General features: G+C 49.3%; 1 protein-coding gene across 4 annotated transcripts in view; it reads right to left on the bottom strand.

The window, feature by feature from the left end:
* The window catches only part of Clptm1 (cleft lip and palate associated transmembrane protein 1), a 33,451-nt gene extending 22,746 nt beyond the window's left edge, over nucleotides 1–10,705 (bottom strand). The window contains exons 1-4 of one of the 4 annotated variants that reach the window (XM_030242812.1): nucleotides 10,090–10,135; nucleotides 9,385–9,493; nucleotides 7,820–8,017; nucleotides 1,393–1,505 (exon numbers count right to left, since the gene is read on the bottom strand). Coding sequence is in view for 1 of the 4 variants with exons in the window: in NM_019649.2 (NP_062623.2) it covers nucleotides 1,393–1,505; nucleotides 10,609–10,680 (185 nt within the window). In the remaining 3 variants the exon portion in view is untranslated. Of the gene's footprint in view, nucleotides 1–1,392; nucleotides 1,506–7,819; nucleotides 8,018–9,384; nucleotides 9,494–10,089 lie in introns of all 4 variants that reach the window. The other 3 variants (XM_006540227.1, NM_019649.2, XM_030242813.1) reach the window with 3 other exon arrangements.
* Between the last annotated feature and the right edge of the window lie 2,681 nt (nucleotides 10,706–13,386).

A 13,386-nucleotide genomic window follows, 5' to 3' on the forward strand; every position in this document is an offset into this window, starting at 1 on the left:
TCCCACATACTTAGGATGTCATTTTATCAGTGACTTGAGCATTTGCTCAGCAGCTACTTAGTACACACTAAAGGGCACAGATGTAAGATTCCTAAATTTAAGGGGAAAATCTACTAAGGCAGATTCTCTCTCTCTCTCTCTCTCTCTCTCTCTCTCTCTCTTTTTTTTTTTTTTTTTTTTTTTGGTTTTCCGAGACAGGGTTTCTCTGTGTAGCCCAGGCTGTCCTGGAACTCACTCTGTAGACCAGGCTGGCCTCGAACTCAGAAATCCGCCTGCCTCTGCCTCCCGAGGTCTGGGATTAAAGGCGTGCGCCACCATGCCCGGCAAGGCAGACTCTCTTAATTGCCTGTATAAAAATCTTCTCCCCTTCCAGTGCCTGGTGAGACTCCATTTCTCACCATACAAACTGAGTTTTCAGCCAGACTCCTTGGGCCTCTGTCCTTTCAGTATTTGAGAAGCCGAAGCAGGAGGATCAAGGTTTGAGGACTTGGGCCAGTGAACTGGCTCAGAGAGTAAAGGTGTGTGCTATGAAGCCTGACCCTCGAGCAAAGTTTCACTCCCACGACCACATGGTCGAAGAAGAACTGACTCCTCAAGGTATCCTCTGATGTCCGTCCACACGTGCACCTTGTCATGTACATACTTTCTCACGCCCATAAAGTTAACAACTCAATGTAATGTAAGAGCTCAAAGCCTGGGCTGGAGAGATGACTCAGCAGTTAGGAGCACTGGCTGTTCTTCCGAAGGTCCTGAGTTCAAATCCCAGCAACTACATAGTGGCTCACAACCATCTGTAATGGGATCTGATGCCCTCTTCTGGTGTGTCTGAAGACAGCTACAGTATACTTACATATAATAAATAAACAAATCTTTAAAAAGAAAAAATGCTCAAGGCCTCCGTGGACTACACAGTGAGTTCAATCCAGCCTGGCAGCGGAGTGAGACCCTGTCTTGAAGTTAGGGCTTGATGTATGGCTCAGAAAGGATGTCTTTCATCCCAGCACTTAGGAGACAGAGGCAAACAGAGCTCTGAGTTCAAGGCCAGCCTGATCTACAGAGTAAGTTCCAGAAGAGCCAGGGCTACATAATAGAAAAACACTGCCTCAGACAAAGCAAAACAAAAATAGATAAGTAAAACAAAACCATTTTAGTCTGAATGTTGTCCAGGAGGGCTCTTAGGGGTTCAGCAACCCCCATTAAAGAAGGTGGCTGCTGGGGTGAGATGATGAGAGGCTATGGCTTATCCACAAGGTCCTTCTCTGGCACACAGGTCCTGAGGCCCCTGTGTACGCAGCCCCCCGCCCCAATGTAGAGATGTGCTATCCCTGGCCACTGTCCCCTCTCCCCAGCATTGCTTTGTGCAGAGTGGGAACCCTAAGCCTTCATGCTCACCTGAACAGAACGCCTTTGATGACCTGCCAGGCGTTGGGGGCTGGCTGGGGTGGAGGGTTCTGAGGCTGGGTCTCGGCTGGCGTGTCCCTCCCAATGCTGCCATTGCTGGTCACCTGTGGGGGGAATAGAGTAGGGTAAGGGGGGCTGATTAGGGTACCCTGAGTTCAGAGGCCAAGACTTTGTCAATCTTCAGAGAAGGCACAACAGTAGTTTCCAGCTAGAAAGGGCTCCAAAGGAAACTGCTCCCCAAGGATACCGATGCTGGGGACAGTCCTGAGCTATGGGGACCTGTCTATGAGCACCAACCCAAAGGGGGCAGCATTGGAAAGCAGGTGCTAATAGGGAGCTGTGGCCAGGCCTGAAACTCAGGTACTAAGAATTAAATCACAGTTGTGAACTGGAGCAGGGAGCAAGCACAGATGCAGCCAGCAGCTGAGGGACAGTCTGACACTGTGAGCTGAGCACTGTTCATGGAGGGCTGTCCTAGGGCCCTGCAGCTGGCTACCACGGAAAGCTAGGACTGATCCACAAGATCCTTCCCTAGGCATGAGGGCTCTGAGCCCCTGCTCTCCAGCTCTCCAGCAGCGGCCGTCTAACAGTGAGACAGACAGACTGGCGCAGAACCTCAGCACCGTGAGCTGGTATACAAGCATCCATCCTGTACACCCTGCCGAGCACCAAGCTCTGAATATAGCTGCACTCTCCAACTGAGCAAACAAAGGCTCAGAGAGATTAAGATACTTGTCTGGGTTACTCAGGAGCAAGACACCAAAGAGAAAGAATCAGGTGGGGATAAAATGGAAAGAAATTATCTCTCGCCAGGCAGAGTGACACATGCCTAGAATCTCAGCACTTCAGTCTTTGTAAAACCAGGAGGTGCAAGAGTTCAAAGTATGTCTCAAAACACAAGACAGCATAGGCAGTCTCAAAATACAACAAGAATTCTCTCAGAAGCAGAGACTCACTCTGACAGCCAGGAAGGAGAGAGTCCAGAGCAGGGCCATTTGGAAGCCTCTCTCTGGACACTGCTGGCTCCAGTCCTGTGTTAGTCTCTCCCAATGGCTGTCCAATCCTGTCAGTCTTCAAAAGGTAGGACCTGAGGACTACAGAGATGGCTCAGTAGCTCACAGCACAGGCCGCTCTTTCTGAACACTAAGGTCTGGTTCCCAGCACACACATAGTGGCTCACAGACATCTGTAACTCCAGCTCCAGGGGATTTAATATCCTTTTCTGACCTCCATAGGCACTGGGCGCACACATATACACATATATACATGCATATGATCTTTTTAAAAAGGGGTCGAGGGGAGGCAGGTTTCACACCACCATGGGCATAGCAAAGACTCAGCACCTGATCCACACTTGTAAAGTCAGCACATACAGTGCCACCCATACCCACTGTCCCCAGGCTCCACTGCCCAGCCATCTCGCCCAGGACCCTGACCCCAATCCTGCCCATCTTTCCTTATTGTCCCACAGCAGGAAACAGAACAGCCATGGAGCAGGGCAGGTGTTGATTGCTAACTCTCATCCCCATTCAACAAGAGCTCCTCCTTGTTATGTGCAAGACAGCACTGTCGAGGTGACAGGGAGGGGATGACGCTTGGGTCCAGTAGATCTCAGCTGTAGTTCTCCCCACTGTTCTTGCCTGAGACACCTTAGCATGACATTAGGTCGGTCACCCCTTCTGCCTGAGAACAGACTTGTGAAAACCATGGTACAGAATAAAGAGAAATGCTCTCCTCATGGGTTCCCAGGCCTGTTCTGCATACCTACTGTGTGCCAAGCATACCTACTGTACACATACCCTGAGTTAGGTGGTAACTATTAAGCTCAGGAGCTTGGTGGCCCAGGCTACCTGCAGAACAGCAGATAGTAAATCATGGGCTGGAGAGATGGCTCAGTGGTGAAGAGCACTGACTGCTCTTCCAAACGTCCGGAGTTCAAATCCCAGCAGCCACATGGTGGCTCACAACCATCTGTAATAAGATCTGACGCCCTCTTCTGGTGTGTCTGAAGACAGCCACAGTGTATTTACATATAATAATAAATATATCTTTTTTAAAAAAGCCGCCATGTACAGGGCAGACGCCTAAAACCCCAGCCCTTGGTAGGCAGAGGTGAGAGAATAAAAAGACAAAACAAAACTACTGTCTGTTTACCTACCTACCAATCAACTATTTACCTATCTAGTCCTCTATCATCTACCTATTTACGCACCAACCATCAACCTATCTTCTATCTGCCTGATTTTGCTTACTTTTTGTTTTTACAAGACAGGGTCTCTCTGTGTAGCCTTGGCTATTCTAGAACTCACTCCAGACTGGCCTCAAACTCAGAGATCCACCTGCCTCTGCCTCCCAAGTGCTGGTATTAAAGGTGTGTGCCACCACTGGCCGGCTCTATTTGTTTTATTGTTGTTGGTGGTGGTGGCGGTGGTGGTTTGGGGAGCGGTTGTTTTTGTTTTTTCAGGACAGGTTATTTCTCTGTGTAATAGCCAGTAAAAGTCTAGGTGTCCTGGACTTGCTCTGTAAACCAAGCTGGCCTCAAACTCACAGAGATCTACCTGCCTCTAGCTGGGATGTGCCACCACGCCTGGCCTTATCTATCTGTCTGCCTGTGTGTCTATCTGTTTTAAGGTTAATATACAGGCAGTATTCCAGTGACTGCTCAGCCATTCATATGGTATACTCAATGTTCTTCCTGAAATATGTTCTGGAGAAATAAGCAGAAGGTGACAGCCACCAGGACAAAAGTAGGAACCCACAAAGACTGGAATGACATCTCAATGAGTCTCTCAGGCTGAAACAGTCACATGGGGAAGCCAGGAAAAGGTGTTTTAACAATGGGAAAAGTATGAGGGCCAGCAGACATGTCCAGCTATAAGGTCCTTACCCTGAGGATGCTGAGTTTGGTCAGGTTTCTAGCAAGTCTGGATAGATTCAGAGTCAGGAAGAGAAGTGGGGACCAGGCCAGGATTTGAAGTCACACCTGACTGCTTCCAGGTCTCGTCCCCTACAGTGATGGACAATCTAGCTGGGAAGACTCCCACAGGCAAGCAGACCAAATCCATGAGGTACACTCCTAGTACCCAGGAGCACGGCCACAGTCAGAAAGCCCCTCAAAGTGCTGCTGGCATGTGAGGAGACAGGGGTGGCTCTCAGCTATTGCCCACCTAGACTTATGGCTCAGTACTCCCCGAATTCCGGATACACCAGACCCTGGGCCCCATCCCCAGTACTGAGAAGGCAAGGAAGACCCCTGAGTCAAGAGACGGGAAACTCACACAGTAGCTCGTGACTATCTGTAATCCCAGTTCCAGGGATCTGATACCCTCTTTCTTTCGGCCTCCGTGTGTACCAGGTATGCATGTGATACATGTGGGCAAATACTCATATACGAGAAGTGAAGTAAATACAAGCATTTCTCTTTTTCTTCTTAATGTTTCTTTTATTTTATGGGGAGGTGGGGACACATGCCACAGTACATGTGTGGAGGTCAGAGGACAGTTTGTGAGAGCTGGCTCTGTACTTTTGCCATGTGGGTTCCAGGAATCAAATCCAGGCTGACAGGCTTGGCAATGCGCACCTTTGCCCACTGCTCCATCTCATCGGTCCCTAAACCACTTTAGAGTGTGAATGGACAAGAACACGTGCCCTTTAAAAAATATTTATGGGGGCTGGAGAGATAGCTGAACGGTTAAGAGCACTAACTGCTCTTCCGAAGGTCGTGAGTTCAAATCCCAGCAACCACATGGTGGCTCACAACCATCCATAAAGAAATCTGATGCCCTCTTCTGGTGTGTCTGAAGACAGCTACAGTGTACTTAGATATAATAATCAATAAATCTTTTTAAAAAATATTTTTGGATATGAGTGTTGTGCCTACACGTATGTCTGTGCATCATGTACATACCCAGTGCCTGAAGAGGCCAGATGAGGTCATGGGATTCCATGGAACGGAGTTACAGAGGGTTATGAACCACCATGTGGGTGTTGGGAATCAAATCTTGGTCCTCTGGAAGAACAGTCAATGCTCCTAACTGTTGAGCCACCCAAAGATTTTATCTGTCTATCTATCTATGTATCTATCTATGGCTAAATGCTTTGTTTTTTGAGTTAGGGTCTATATAGCCCTGGCTGTCCTGGAACTCTCTATGCAGACCAGGCTAGTCTCCAACTCAAAGATCTTCCTGCCTCTGCCTACCAAGTGCTAGAACTAAAGGCGTACATCACCATTGTCCAGAATTTCTTTTGAATTGTGTGCAGGCACATGGTGTATACATTTGAATGCAGGTGCCCCGGATGGCAGAAGAGGTGGCTGAGCCCGAGCTGGAGTTACAGGCCGTGACTGTGAACTGTCCAATGTGGGCAGTGGGATTGAACTGCAAGAGCAGTCCGCCCTCTTTTAATGTCTGAGCCAGCTCTCCAGGCTCTGAAAAAAATGTTTAGCTGGTATGATGGCCTACTCCTGCAATCCAAGCATCCGGGAGACAAACTCCAAAGATCTCTGTGGGTCTGAAGCCAACCTGGACTGCATATGGAGTTCTGGGTCAGTTAAGGCTCCATACTGAAACTCTGTCTCAAATAAGTAAATACATAAATACTTACTATTATTGTACATGTATGGTGCATATGTGTGAACGTGTGTGCTCCTTCATGTGTGCGAAGTTCAGAGACATAAAGTTCTCCCTCAACCTTTAAGTAGACTCCAGGGATCAAACACGGGCTACCAGGCTCATCTGGTCTCCGTTTTATTCTACTCATCTATCTCAACAGCCTTCGCAACCCCAGTGTTTTCAACTGCGCACACCTGTAATGCCAACTTGGAAAGGAATGGCTGAAGGACTGACTGCCTTAAGTCTAAGGCCATCCTAGCTTACATATGTGATCCTCTCTCTACGACACAGTAAAACTGGTTGGTGTGCACGCCTTTAATCCCAGCACTCGGGAGGCAGAGGCAGAAGGTAACAGAGCTCAAGGCCAACCTGGTCTACATAGTCCAGAACACTGAGAGCTATAAGAGAGACTGTCTCAAACAAACAAACACACACCAGTAAACAGGCTGGAGAGATGGCTCAGTGGTTATAAGCACTTGCTGCTCTTACAGAGGACCAGTCTGGTTTATTAACATCTATAATCTATTCCAAGAGATCTGACCTTTTGCACGCACCAGGTAAACATGTAGTGCACATACATACATACATGTAGGCAAAACACTTAAACACATAAATCAATCTTAAAACAAACAAACAAAAGGACAAAACCAAACTGCTTCTGTCCTGCATTTACAGACTTTTTACTGTCACATCCTCCTAACCAACACAACCTAGCAGTGACTTCCACAGCATTTCCACCCCTCTGGGCATGGGAAAGGGGGCATGCAGGTTACATGTAAACATATTCTACAAGAGGGACTTGGGCATCTGAGATTTTGATACTGACAGAAGGGAACCCTGGAACCAGCCCCCAGAGACGACTTTACCCATACCAAACCGATGCAGTCACTGCAGAGTGTATCAAAAGCCACCACACTGTACACTGTCATCCGACAAATGTAAAGGTATCTAAGTTAAACCTGGACAGAGAGGTGACCCTTCTAGGGCTCCCCTTGCCTTCAACGTCAAAGCCCACTCCTCACAGAGCCTGGCATACAGTTGCCTCCCTGCTCCTCTGGCCACATGCTTAGCCCATCTAGTGCCCTTCCTAACACCAGGCACCTTCTACCTCAGGGCCTCTGCACAGTCGACTTCCATGACATCAATGACCTTTCCTTTACAGGGTTGTGATTCCCCCTGTCCCTTCTTCAGATCTTTATAGAGTACCACCTTCTCTGGGATGTCTTTCCCCAAGACCTTTTTGAGACGGGCAGTGGTGGCACACGTCTTTAATCCCAGCACTTGGGAGGCAGAGGCAGGCAGATTTCTAAGTTTGAGGCCAGCCTGGTCTACAGAGTGAGTTCCAGGACAGCCAGGGCTACACAGAGAAACCCTGTCTTGAACCCCCCCACCCCCTAAAAAAAGATCCTATTTGAATGGCAGCTTTCCCACATACCCACTGCTCACTCCCTACACACTCCAGCTATATATCTAAGTTTCTACCATCTGTGGCCAGGTATGTTTTTGTTATTGTGTCTCTATCTATGCTTCCCCACCTCTTACTGGAGACATGCGGTCCAAGAAAGCAGAGCCTGTTCTATCCACTGCCTGTATCAGCTGAGGGAATGAGTGCGGGGCTAGCCTGAAGAGAAGCAGGCTGCTGGGACACAGGCTCCATGCTAAGCCAGCAGGCTGGAGAGGGTGGCAGAGAATGCGAAGGCAGTAGGGAGGAAAGCACAGCTCCTGCTTGCTCTTGCCTCTGTATCTTGAACTCAAAGACCCTCCTCCAGGAACACCCACCAGTCTGGTAAATAATTACGACCACTTACAGGACCATGTCCTCAAGGACTGCTCAGATTCACCATGACCACCTCAGACTCTATCTCAGCACGGCCTCTGGTTCAGCAACCATTCACTGCTGCAGAGATGCGTCAGGGTAGAGCACCTGTCAGTGATGGGCTAGGGCTGTAGCTCAGTGCGGGACTTGATAGGCATGCAGGAATCCTGGGAATTCACTGCCTAGACCACTAATAAAACAGAACAAAACAAAACTTCTTCCAACTTACCATCTCTGCCCAGCCTAAGCTGGGGGGGGGGGGGGGGGCGCTAGAGATACAGTACTGACCAAAAGTCCAGTGGAGGAGACAGACACAACACACAGTGGGCAGGCTGGCAGGCTGGGCCATCAGATAGGATGTGAGGATGACCCAGTCTGGGAGGATTTCTTTCTTAAGGAAACTTGAGGCCTGAGACCTAAGAATCATGTCAGGAAGCTGAGGCAGGAGGATTCTCAGTCTGAGGCTGGATTCACTCCATGGTGAGACTCTTGTCTTCAAACAAAACCAAAACCTGCCCATCCTCACGTGATCCTGCACGTGCAGTGTGTTTACAGCTGCCCCGGGGTGAGGACTGTGTGAACGAGCAGAAAAGAAGACCCGAGAGAGAGGGAAGAAGAGGGAAGACAGGCCAAGACTCCAAGGAAGAAGACTGGAAGCACTCACTCTAGTGGGTGAGGTTCACAGTCGAGGCCATTCTTCCAGTCAGCTGGCTCTCCAGCGCAGGTGATTCTGTCTCCATCACCCCTGCCCCCACCCCGAGAACATTTAGAAACTTCTAGAGACATTCTTGATTGTCAGGCCAGGAAAGGGTACACATGCTACTGACATAAGTATGCAAATACCATACTTATCACTGCACAGGGCAGCCCCACAGTGAGGAATTTGCCAACTCAAAGTGTCAATACCAAGGTGTTTTTAAGCTGGACAGTGGTGGCTCACAGCGGTATTCCCAGCACTTGGGAGGCAAAAGCAGGTGGATCTCAGAGTTCCAGGCCAGTCTGGGCTACAGAGTGAGTTCCAGAACTATAAAAACAAACAAGCCAGGGTATAATGGGCACACCTTTAATTCCAGCACTTGGGAGACAGAGGCAGGCAGAACTCTCTGAGTTCTAGACCAGCCAGGGCTACAAAAACGTGAGATGGCTACAAAGACAGTCTCAAAAAATTAATAAAAACGAAAAGGGGGGAGAGAAAAAGAAAAAGAACAAAGAAAGCCTAGTCTAGTCTAAAGAAAATAGTTCATGCCAGATCTTGATCTGCTTTAAAAAAAGAGAAAAAAGAAAAAGAAAAAAAAAATGTGTACTTTATCCTGAAGGCCAAAGTATGAGCATTAAAACTTTTCAAGCATAAGCTAGGATTAGAAGTAGACTGTCATCCCAGCACTTGGGAGGCTGAAGCAGAAGGGCCACCATCGGCCCTAGCTTCATAGGAAGACCCTGACCAAAGTCACAAAGCAAAGATTTAGAGCAGAGATGGGAACCAGAGAGGCTCCACATGTGACTGGAAGCTCAACAGTCTCTCACGCCACTGCCACCCAATAATCAACAGAAACTTACAGGAGCCAGTCCCAAGGACCAGAGGCTAGGACGTCCCTGCAGACCCCGCTGGTGTATTCACCACAGCAGGGATAAACCAGCAATTTCCTGAGCTGTGTGCACCCAAGGTCTGGTTGGAAATGCCAGAAAGACTCAGTCAGAAAAGGTGGGTTCTACCTCATCACTTGAGTGTATCTGTCCCCCTCCTTTGAGACCCTACAGCCCCTCATCCCGACTTCTGTCACTTCCCGAGTCTGTTTACGCTACCATCTCCTCTCCCACTCCCCTCACTGCAGGGACATGACTGGAGACATCTTTATAGCCATAAGGCTGGCCCTCTCGCCCAAGTCCTCCATTAACCACTGGGGAAATAAAGACCCAAAGGAAGAAAACTTGTCCAAGGTCACATCCAGTCAGCTACATGCACCCCTCCCAGTCGGTACTCCTCACCCCTGAGCTGCCTCCTACACGGCAGTGACATCCCAGTGGGTGGGTCGACAGCACCTTGCTTCCACTCCATCAATTCCAGCAGAAGCCTGCACGGTGCCTGAGTGAACTGCTATGCTCTGAGGTCTCAGTTTATTTGAGGTGGTAATGGGTTGGGAGGCAAACGCGCCTGGATCAATTATTTCTCTATTTATTTGATCAGCTTGGGCTAAAACAGCGCCCATCTCAGCCCAGACCACCCACAGTCAGCTTTTTCCTAGAACGGACACCAAAACTAACCTGGGTGACCTTCTACAAGCGCCTTCGTCTTGTCGTCCCTCGGATCCTTGTCTGTGAAATGGGTCGGTCGGCCTCCGCAGCCCATGCCCTCTACCCACCACAATTACCGTATTTGCCCTGAGCTTGAAAACTCTCAATTAACCAACCACTGCCCCCGATCTCGGGCACTGCGGAGCGGACCAGGAACACCAGCCCTCTCTAGAAACAGTGCTGGAGGCTGGAACCACACAGTCGAGGACCGAGTCTGCGCCCCTCCGCGCCACCCTCTCCTCCGCTCGAGCAAGGAGTCCGCTGGACGCCCGGCGCGAGCCTGCAGGAGACCCGGCGCGCAACAGGGCCGGGTTCCCGCCACCGTCCGGCCTCCTGGGCGGCCGGGCGCCGCCAGGGCCCAATATTCAAGGTCCCTCTGGGGCATGGAGCCCCCGGTGCACCGGGTTCCTCCAAAAAGGACAAGACACTCCCTGCAGGGGTGCCCCCCGCTGGGGAAGAGCCCCCTCAGGCACCTCTCGGCCTCCGTACCTGACCAGAGCTGCCTCCCCCGGCCGCCACCACGGCGCTGCCGGCCCCGTCCGCCTCCTGCGCCGCCGCCATCTTCCTGCTCCGGGTCCCCGCCCCCGCCGCCAGCCCCGCCCCGTCCCCGACGGCGCCAGCGCGATCGCGCGAGATTTTACGCTTAACCCGTCCCCACCAGGCTTCCGTATCAGAATGGAGCGCCTCAAGCCACGCCCTCTTGAAGGACCAACTAGGCCACCGTACTCGACGTCCGCCCCTTTCACCGCAATTTGGTTGTTTTGGTCTAGCAGGGAGTGACTTCTCCGAGTGCTTGAACTTTCTATAGCAGGAAATGCTCTTTTCATGGGTTCTACTTGTTACACTCGGCCAAGGTGGATGGTTATTTTTTTGATTGTATGGTCTTCCCAAGCAATTCCACCGCAGTTCGGATGGCCGTTTCTTCTCGGGTTTTACAAAGTCGATGGTTTCGGAGCTTTTCCGGCCACCGTAGCGATTCGCTAGAGCCACGCCCCTCTTGAAGAGAAAACCCCTCTCTGGCTGCGGATTTTCGACCTAAGGGGTGGTCATTACTTTGTTCTTTTCGCTTCTGATGCGATTTCCTTGTCTTAAGCTTTCGTCATCAACCCTCGGAGACTGTAGTTCATCCTTAGGCCGTATCTGCTTTCTTACGGACACCACACCTGGAAATGGGACCCTAGTCACTTTTTTCAAATAAAGACTCGTTTATTTGTTTTATGTACACGAGCACTGTATCTTTATGTCAGCAGAGGGCATCAGATCACCTTATAGATGGTTGTGAGCCACCGTGTGGTTGCTCGGAAGTAAACTCGGGACCTCTGGAAGAGCAGATATGCTCTTAGCCGCTGAGCCACCTTCATCCCGGACCTTAGCCGCTTTTAGGCCGCTTAGTTTAGCACTCGTCTTCCATTAGGGGTCTGTGCTTTCTTGCAAACCTCGAATCTTTAAACACAAAGACAGGATCTCATTCTGTAGCCCAGGCCGGCCTCAACTCCTGATCCTCCTGCCTCAGCCTCCAGAATACTGGGATTAAAACATAACATACATGAGAGTAATAATCCTATTTTCTCCTTTTGTTTGTTCGTTTTGATGGGTAAAGGGAAAGGTCTTGAAATGAAGCCCTGGCTGTGGCAAGCATAGAACTTGCGGCATCTTCTAGCCTCATCCTCAGGAGTGCTAGGAGTGCTATCGGGGATTACAGGTTATGTCTCAGCACATTAAACAAGTGAGAGACCAATTCCTTTGGGTTCAGACTCCATCTCAGAGAATCTGACTTAAGATTGAACTCAAGTAAACTAACAGGCCGGTACCTAGCACTAGTTCTAGGCTACACCGCAACAAGAGCTTGAATAAAAAGATCCTAATGCAATTGCTTTGGATTTGGCTCCTTGGTGGTCTTTTTGGGGTTCACGAACGTTTGTTTCATGGCACAGCACAAGAACACCATGATTTTACATTAGATACAAAATCTCTCAAATTGTTAGCTACAAAGTTAGTGAATTATATCAGTTACAAAAAGTTCTCAAATTTTATAGTAACTAAAAAGTCAAAGATTGTTAGACCACAATCAAGGACTGGGAGTGTTGGTGCTCGACTTTAGTCTCAGCACTGAGAAGGCAGAAGCCAGTGAATCTCTAACTTCACCTGTTTCAATAAGCAATTATAAGATACCCAACAGGAAGACTGAGAACTGAACACTGATCCTCTGGAAACAAGCCCCCTTAATTGGTGAGAGTGTCTATATCCCTACTAAAACACTCTTTAAAAAAAAATAGCCGGGTGTGCTGGCTCACACCTTTAATCCCAGCACTTGAGAGGCAGAGGCAGGCAGATTTCTGAGTTCGAGGCCAGCCTGGTCTACAAAGTGAGTTCCAGGACAGCCAGGGCTATACAGAGAAACCCTGACTCAAAAAAAAAAAAAAATTCATTATTTTATGTCTTCATGTATGGATGTGCACCATATATGTGCCTAGTGTCCTTGAAAGCCAGAAGAGGGCGCCAGGTCCCTGGAGCTGGAGTTACAGACTATTGTGAGTGGCCATGTAGTCCTGGAAATGGAACTCGGGTGCTCCAGAACAGCTAAGCCATCTCAGCTCCAACTAAAAATCTCCTTAACATAAGGGCCTGGAAAGATGTCTCAGCAGTTAAAAGCACTGGCTACTCTTTCAGAAGACACAGGTCCCTGACACCCTCACACATGCAGGCAAAACACCAATGCTCATAAAATAAGGATAAATAAGTTAGCAGGGTGGTGGTGCACACCTTTAATCCCAGCACTTATGAGGCAGAGCCAGGCAGATCTCTGAGTTCGAGGCCAGCCTGATTTACATAGTTCCCAATGAAGTCTGTATTAGTTACTTTCCTGTTGCTGTGATGACCAACAGCAAGTTTTGGAAGAGTTTATTTTAGCCTATAGCTCCCAAGAGTACAGTGTGGTGGGGGTGGAGGGACATAGGAGCAAGCAGCAGGCATGCTGGTTGGAACAAGAAACAGAGAACGTGTCCCCAAATGAATGTATTAAGCACAGAGAGGGAGAGGGAGGGAGACTGGCATATTTCCTCCAGTAAGGCCTCAGCTTCTAAGTGGCCCCAAACAGTACCACCAACTGAAGACCAGGAGTCCACACCTCTGATCGTATGGGGTACAGCCACATTCAAACCATCACACTGTAGGAGAAATGAACCCTCTCTGTAGGCAGTTTTCACTTCCTCATTGAGTTCTCACATTTCCTGGACCTGAACAGGAAGAGCAAAACAGGCCCCCAGA

The sequence above is a fragment of the Mus musculus genome, chromosome 7 (genome assembly GCF_000001635.26).
Source record: "Mus musculus strain C57BL/6J chromosome 7, GRCm38.p6 C57BL/6J".
Lineage (NCBI taxonomy): Eukaryota > Metazoa > Chordata > Mammalia > Rodentia > Muridae > Mus > Mus musculus.